The sequence below is a fragment of the Rutidosis leptorrhynchoides genome, chromosome 10 (assembly GCF_046630445.1).
Source record: "Rutidosis leptorrhynchoides isolate AG116_Rl617_1_P2 chromosome 10, CSIRO_AGI_Rlap_v1, whole genome shotgun sequence".
In the NCBI taxonomy this organism is placed as follows: Eukaryota; Viridiplantae; Streptophyta; class Magnoliopsida; order Asterales; family Asteraceae; genus Rutidosis; species Rutidosis leptorrhynchoides.
The window spans coordinates 280069749-280078483 of record NC_092342.1 but is presented as its reverse complement, the minus strand read 5'-3'; the positions used below and the strand labels follow the sequence as shown (position 1 = coordinate 280078483).

General features: G+C 37.3%; 1 protein-coding gene across 1 annotated transcript; it reads right to left on the bottom strand.

Annotated features, from left to right (window-relative positions):
• Positions 1 to 4026: 4026 nt before the first annotated feature.
• LOC139871081 (uncharacterized) lies at positions 4027 to 6708 on the bottom strand. Its single transcript, XM_071858821.1, has 2 exons — positions 6580 to 6708; positions 4027 to 4869 (listed from the first exon to the last, which is right to left on the bottom strand). The coding sequence occupies exons 1-2, from the start codon at positions 6706 to 6708 to the stop codon at positions 4027 to 4029; spliced, it is 972 nt and encodes a 323-aa protein (XP_071714922.1).
• Positions 6709 to 8735: the final 2027 nt, after the last annotated feature.

Here is an 8735-nt window from a genome sequence, read left to right as displayed (position 1 = left end):
TACTGTAGCAAATAGTGATTTTCGAAAACACTGTAGCATTTTGGGTACTGTAGCAATTTGAAAATACTGTAGCAAATTAGTGTTTTACTTGTTCATCTTAAACGTTTTAGTTAACTTATCTAAATATCAATCGAATCAATAATCGAATGTTACTATCGTTTACTAAATAACTTGAAATCATATATATTCAAATAGATATATAAACCAATAAGTTTAATGTACGGTAACATGCAATTAAAACTTTGTTACGTTTTCAAGTTATAGTATATATATGTATCTATTTACATATAATGGTTCGCGAATCGTTGAGAACAACTGAAGGGTATTTGAATAGTTTAAAATTTTTGAGATTCAGTTTTACAGACTTTACTTATCGTGTCGAAATCATTAATCATTTAAGATTAAGTTTAAATTTAGTCGAAATTTCCGGGTCATCAAAGAAGGTTATTGAACCATTGTCGAGCTACACCTTCAAGAAGCGGAGGGAACTCCATGCACTTTGTTTCATCAGCCCAATGCTGGTTTCATGCTATTCCGTCGTACTTCTGCAAAAAGTCATCAGGGTCCGAGAATCCGTCTTAGTACCCCAAGGTTAGCGGTATCACGGGCAGCGGCGTCGAGACGTGGTTTAGTATATGCGTTGAGAACTTTTCTCCAGTGGGAGCGGTTTCAAAAGAGGGTTTGACGGGTACTCCTCTCATTCCCGTGTACAGGTTTTTGATCATGAGTTCGACCTTCCCGAGCTGTTCAAATTCGTGCACCATGTCGTCTGGTGGAGCATTCATCAAAGCATAGATCAGATTGGCTTGGCTGAGAGTGCTTTGTTCGCGCGTTTGAGTGGTGATTCGGTGGAGGCGCCTCCGCCTGCGGGCTAAGTTCCTTGCGCGAAAGTAGTGGCGCTAGATCCGGGAGTTATTGGGGAGGCATCCCTTCGCGGCGAGGGCATAGGCCTTGCGCTTTGTGGGCCGGCAGGACTGCTAGTGTGACTTGGGCTACTGCGCGCAGCTTTAGGCGCTGGGTAGGTGGGGGTGAACCCCGTGCTTGTGGTGTTCGAGGCCCAGGGTATCTGTAACAACCCTGATTTTTCCGTTACTTTCGTTAACCTTTCGTTAGTTTAATTAACGGCGATTATTTAACTTCTATGTGTTTATGTGTAATAAATGCGTACTTGATCTTCGGAGGATTTTAATAATTAATATGGGTTGATATTAATTCAAATAAATATTTCGGATAATGAAATACGATAAAAATGATACGATTTTGATCATCGCTTTTTGAGCAACGAAACGCTCGAGTTTATTTTAATAATTAATTTTATTAATTATTAACTTTTTAAAATATTTAATTTATTGGGTTTTTAATAAATTAAGCGATTGGTTGCATTTAACGATCGGGTTAGCGTTCCGGGCTTTCGGTACGACTAAACGACACTTAAAATGGACCACGATTACAAGGAATTGGATAATACGAGCCCGGGAATACTTCTCATGTGGGCCACGGCCGAACCCCCTCCCCACCCCTTTTATGTTTAATTTTTGATAACTTTAGGGACTTATGTGCTAATTGTTTAAACTAGGGTTAGTATAAATACAAGTATTAACACAAATTAGGTATAAACCCTCACTATAAAAAAAAAAGAAGTAGTCGACTTCTTCCTCCTCCCCAAAACCGTCGACCTCCATCACCACTACCACCCTTCAATTTTCACTTTTTGATAAAACCTTGAACACGAAAGTTGTAATTCTCGATCTCCTCTACGCGTTGGTGTATTTAATTTAGCGATAAAAGGTATAATTGCATAAACCCTAATTCTTAAAATCTGAATTTTATTAAAGTTTCAAAGTTATGTTGTCAATTGCTCAAGTCTATACGCGTACGTGTTAATTGTAATCGTTATTTTGATTGTTTGATGCGCTAGGGTTTAAAAATGAATTTGTATTTGTTTGATCAGAAAAATTAAGTTTTTCAAATGCTAATTATTATGTTATAATCAGATTCCTTGCGAAAAACTATTGATTTTAGGCTTTGGATTCGCTTGATTTCGTTTCCGTATGATTAAGTTATGTCGATTTGAATTATCGTTGTGTTTTTGTTGCTTGATCAGAAATCTTGTATTGATAGAAAATGAATTGGCATGTGAGACTTATACCACTGGAAATATAATTTAAAAACACTCAAATTAGACTAGGATATCATGTCTTTTGCTTATGTATAGTCCGAGATATGCTAGAATTAGTGTAAAAGTAGTTTTATACAGCACTTGCATGAAAATAACCTTGTATGATAAAATGTGTTAACTTATGTGATTAAAGCTTTGCATATTTTAAAAGTAGACAAAAATTAATTCATCTTTCATATGGATATCATAGGCTAATTGTATCTAGGTCTTCGGATAATCGTATACGAATGTGACTAACTAAATGAGAATCGAATCTGTAAATTGCACACGGTTTTGTACTCTGTGGATTTTGTGAATTGTTTGAGCATGTATGCTTCTGGAAAATGAAACTTAACATGATATGTGACTTATTTTTAGTTTATGTCAATCTCTGAAACCTTATGCATTGGGCACAATAGAGCCATACTTTATGTGAATTCTGATTTGAGCTGAAAACTGAATGTTCAATTTGCACGAATAAACTGTACTAATTGGCTAAACAAAAGTTGCTATATTTTTTATATGTGTTACTTTGATTTTTCCTTGAACTATGACCACTGGTCTTTTATCAATTTCATGTTCCTAACTCTGGTTATAGCCAAAACAAAATCAGTGCGCGGTCAGAAACTGACTTGGCAAACCCCAAATGTATCCCTTCTGATTCCTGACTTTTAATTGTCGTATGAGTCCCTGGATGGACTTTTTGGAATCGATTTTAAGTATATTTATGATCTGGAGTTTGTCATATTTACTTGAATCTTGTACTATGAGATAATGTGCTAAGTATGCTACGTGTTCATAAATTTTGTGCATGACGATAAACTGAAATTGTGAAAATGATCATTCATGACCTAAAACGTATTGTTTGACTTAGGGTTGACATGTTGACCAATATTTGGCATGAACCTACTGATTTTGACTTTATTTGACTACTTTGACCAAGTTTGACTTTCAGTTTGACTTCGGTTGACTTTATTTGACTTGCATGATATAGTTGACTTTTACTTTGAAACGCGTCGAGTCGAGTAATAAGACAACATACACTATGAAACCACACTTATTTAAGATACATATATTGACCAACTTACATACGTATACTTAGGTTGCATTACTCGGCTATAAACTGTACAAGTTATTTGTTCACTTTTCAATCCGAGCTTATTTCAAAGGTGAGTCTACAGTCACACAGGCCATTAGCTTGCGGATGCGCAACCGACGTAAATTTCTGGATTATATTCAAATTAGTGCACCATGGTTTTGAATGGGTCTTTCGCTATTTGGGCCCCATTATCGCTAACCAACTCCCTTGAAATGCCAAATCTGCACACGATGTATTCCCAAACAAAATTACGCACTTGCACTCCAGTGATAGTACGAACTGCCTTCGCCTCAACCTATTTTGTAAAATAGTTGATTGCTACAATTAAAAATTTGACATTGCCAGGACCTGTGGGAAATGGTCCCACAATGTCAATAGCCCATTTGTAAAATGACCATGGCGAATTAAGAGGGATCATATCGTGTCTTGGCATCCTGTTCTGTGGCGCATGCCTTTGGCAACTTTTGCAACGTTTAACAATTTTTGCAACATCACGGTACAAGGATGGCCAAAAGTAACCCATCTGCATAATCTTAGCCGCAATGGTTTTATAACCTGAATGCAATGCGCAAGAACCATTGTGTACTTCATCCACTATCATCTCAGCTTCAATTGGGCCAACACACCGCATCATTGGGCCGCAATATGACTTACGATATAAAATATCATTTTGGATGATGTACATTGGTGTTCGCTCACGAACTAAATGAGCTTCGCGTTTGTCATTTGGCAGAACTTTATTGCGGATGTACTGCGTGATTGGTTCGATCTAATTTGGTTGTTCTTCTTTAACAAACGCAACCATTACATCATTATCAATTGACTTGCTTGGTAACTCCTCAACCCAAACTTGCTTTTGAAAATGTGAGAATGTTAACGCAGCCAACTTACTCAACGCGTCCACTTTCTTATTTTGACTTTTCGGTACCTGTGCTAATTCAAAATGCTCAAACCGCATAGCCAATGCTTGCAATAACCTCAAATATTTTTGCATTGAGAGTTCATGCGCTTCGAAAGAGCCATTGACCTGATTTGCCACTAGTTGCGAATCTGTGAAAGCGCACAATTTTGTGATATACATTTTATTCGCGATATTCAAACCAGCAAGTAGTGCTTCATATTCAGCTTCATTATTTGTTACATCAAAATTGAAACGTAGCGCGTATGTATGCTCCTCACCACCTGTGGTCGTTAACACTAGACCCGCACTAGCACCCTCTACGCATGAGGCTCCATCAGTAAATAAATCCCATGTCTCGCCTTGCACTGACTTTAACTCTGTTCGCTCATTAATTACTTCCATCTCACCGGACATTTTCGCGAGATAATCAGCTAAAACTTGCCCATTTACAGCGTCGCGCGGAAGATATGAGATTTCATAAGCACCCAATTCCACTGCCCACATCGCGAGTCTACCAGATATTTCTGGTTTTGTTAAAACTTGCTTTATTGGCATGTTAGTTAGCACATGAATTGGATGCCCTTGAAAATATCGCCGCAATCTTTGCGATGTTAATATAAGCGCGTACACGAACTTTTCAATGGGAGCATAGTTTATTTCACTACCCGTAAGAGCTTTGTGATACGATGTGGATATACCAAACATAACTCTCTAAATTTATACAAGATGCAAATATTACAAAAAGCACGCACAATCTATCGAGCACTTAAAACCCTGTTATTATAGCACTTAATGTAAGTATTCTTATCAAGTTCGTCCCGTGAGAGCGGTGTAAGTTTATGTATTTGAAACTAATAGTTATCCTAGGAGGTTTATTTGATTGGGGGGTTTTGCGAGAGATCTTAACTAACAACTAAACTTTGCAATAAACAAACTAAAACTTAACTAGCAACAAGTAGCAAGTAATTAAGAAATGAGAATAAAGCAATATGATAGAGAGTGTTCACTTATCTAATCCTCTTTATGCTTCGATGGTCCTTGTTTTACCCAAATTGTTATCATTTAAGTTGTTTGAACTAGTAAATGTTCTTAATCCAATTTTACCTTGCAAATTCACATAAGCTTAGTATCATAAGATCAAGCAATGTATGAGTTGATTATTGAGATTATGCCCGGGTTAAAATCACTTAAGACCCTTTAACCATCAAAGTCACCTAAGATAGTCAAACACCACTATGATGAACAAAGGTCAATTGAAAACCAACTTAGCCTAGAAACACAATCACTTGAAATTCCTATTCTAGTTGTCTAGATCACCAAAGGTGTTGAAGCACAAATTGATTCACTTCTCAAATCACTTAGAGAGCTACTCAACCTATGTAATCAAAGTAAAACCAATAACAAACATAGCAATGGACCTCATGGCTAACTCAATAACACTAGCTCATGTATTTTCATTCAAAACAACCTCATTCAATAGATTAAGGGCACATCTTATGCATTAAAGATTCATAGATAAGCAAACACAAGTGATTTAGCTACTCATGGCAAAGATTACACTAGCAATAATCATAAAAGCATCAATAAACATCATCTTGAGTGATTACAAGCTAAGATTCAAAGATAAATGAAGATAAACAAAGATTACAAGCAAAGATTCAAACTAGATGAAGATAAAGTGAAGGTTACAACTAATTGATGGAAAATATGTAAAAGTAAAGTAAAGATTACAACCCAAAAATGATAACAATAGAAAGATCTAGCAATAATGAAGATGAAACTTGAGCTTGCTTCCTCCAAATCACCTTAGAACTCTAATGGATGATGAAATTAGGGTTTAGTGTGTGAAATTCGGAGTAAAAACTGCAGCTCTCTTGAAAAATGACCTATCACTTCCTTTTTATAGTGGTGAGAAATTGGGCTGAAACAGTGTCAGGAGCGCCGCTTCTCCTTCAGGAGTGGCGCTTTTGGCTTCAATCTGTAACGGCGCTTTAACTTCAGGTGCGTCGCTTTTTACCTGATAGGAGCGGCGCGTTTGGTCTTGAAGAACGGCGCTTCTGCTCACTGAGAAGAAATGGAGACAAAACGTGGGTGATTGCGCCGCTTTTAGCTGAGGTGCGGCACTGTTGGGTTGTGAGGAGCGACGCTCCTTTTCCTGGAGCGGCGCTTTTGGAGCTGTTTCTTGCACTTGTCATTTTCTTTGCACTTTTTGAGCATTTCTTGGTCAATTTCACACCAAGTTAGGCATTTTGCCTTGAGTCGACACTTTGGCGCAGGAAAACAACTTTTAAGCCTCAACGATCATTAAAACCGAATAAAATGAGGTCGATATTGTGTAATAAACATATCTAATTGGAGCAATATCACTTTGCTAACAAAATACACGGGCTTTTATATTTTGTCTCTTTCCGCAACTAAGACTGAGCCAAAAGCTTCATTTTCCACTGATATGTAGAGGTAAAGGATTTCGCCTTCTATTGGTGCCATTAATGTAGGCAAAGTTTTTAACAATTTCTTCATTTCCTGGAACGCGGTTTCAGCCTCGTTCATCCATACAAATATTTTTTTACTTTAGACAACCTTTCAAGGTTTTGAAAAATGGCAATTGCCTTTCAGAGGCCTTGGACAAGAAACGTGTTAATGCAGCCAACTTGCCCATCAAACTTTGCACCTCTTTAACTGTGTTAGGCGCAGTCATATTCTCAATAGCCGCTATCTTCTTCGGGTTAGCTTGAATACCCTGTTCAGTAATGAGATAGCCCAAAAATTTTCCTTCTGTCTCACCAAAACTACATTTCGACGGATTAAGTTTCATATTTATCCTGCACAATGTATCAAATGTTTCCCGTACATCGTCCATAATACGCGCTTGTGTTGTACTTTTAATTACTAAATCATCCACATAAGCCTCAAGGTTGCGCCCAATTTGGGTTTCAAATGCAGTGTCAATTAACCGCTGGTATGTTGCACCCGCATTGATTAAACCAAAAGACATCAATATATAAGAAAATATACCTTTGCCTGTATGGAAAATGGTTTTTTCTTCATCTTCCTTAGCCATTGGAATCTGATGATATCCCCTAGCAGTATCTAAAAAACATTTGAAGGGAAAGGCATGTAATGACTCCACTTTCAAAATAATTTCTGGAACTGGGTAATTATCTTTAGGACATGCTTTATTGAGATCTTTGAAATCAATACACATCCTCCATGAGCCATCAGGCTTCTTTACTAAAACTGGGTTCGCGACCCATGATTGGTATTTAACTTCGCGCAAAATTCCTGCTGCTACCAGCTTTGTTACCTCCTCGCATAACCATTTAGTACGATCTGGGGCCATACCCCTGCCCTTCTGGACTACAGGCTTTAAGGCAGTATTGACATTAAGCTTGTGTTTCGCTATATAACGCCGAACACCAGTCATATCTTTCTCACACCAAGCAAAAACGTCCATGTATTCCTTGAGTAATTGCACAATTTGCGCTTTTTTATCCGCACTAATATTGAGGCCAATTTTAATTTTTTGATCGAGATACTCAAGATTAACCACTACCATGTTATCCTCAGCATCAACGCATTCTGTAAATGCACCTTTCATGTTAACAATTGCACAAATAGGGATGGTACTCGCCGAGCTTACCATCGCCACACCTTTTCGCGTTGTAAAATGCCATGAATGGTAGATGGAACAATTTCAAATTTGCTCAACGCAGATCTGCCTAATAACATATTGTAGCAGGAAGAAGTTCGCATAACATATAAGTCTAATTGTGCTTGGCGCACCAAATTAGCATCATTTTCATCAACGAGCTCAATATTTAAAGATAACTACCCTATAAGCATTGAAGATTCTCCCGCAAAGCCAGTTAGCGAGGCTGCAGTGGGTTTTAAATTCGCCTTAATACTCTTCGGCAACCCAACAAAACATTGCTCATAAACAATATCGACATTGCTGCCATTATCAACATGGACCTTCATAATTGTAATTCCAGTATGCGCAATTTTGCACGATATTACTATCGGCATTTCAGAGAAATCTTCACTTTGCATTTCGGGGAAACCTATTGGCGTGAACTGCCATTTATGAAGCATTTTTGCAGATTTTCTCTTTCTTCCCCTCTTTTGAACATTTGCTTGCATTGTAGCAGCAGTATCACAAACGTTCCCAGTTTTGGTCGTCATTTCAATGAATAACCAAATTGTCGCAAACTTCAAACGCGTTTACCTGTGAATCATCAAAACAATACACGGTTAAAATTAAATGATCAATTTTATTGTTCGATAGCACAAAACAAAAAATTTCACATTCAATTTTGAACATGTCCCACGGATGGCGCCAAATGATCAATCCTATATTAAAGTTACTTAATTAAGGATTGAGTGTAATGAGATTAAAGGAGGGGGAATGGGATGTTGATGATTGTTTTGGGATCTGATTGTAACATCCCACGTTTTTCCGTTGAAATTTATTTTTAACACTATCTTTTTTTTTAATAATATCTTTCGTTATTTAAATTCGTAGTTTTCGTTAACTAACGTTCTTAATATTTCTGTTATTTAATTTTAACATCTCTCGG

Excerpts from the sequence above, each read along its gene's own strand:
- LOC139871081 (XM_071858821.1), bottom strand. The coding sequence starts at position 6,708 with ATGAACGAGGCTGAAACCGCGTTCCAGGAAATGAAGAAATTGTTAAAA. Across the intron at positions 4,870-6,579 it reads AAAATGAAGCTTTTGGCTCA|AGAGTTATGTTTGGTATATC; the intron begins GTCTTAGTTGCG and ends GTATAAATTTAG.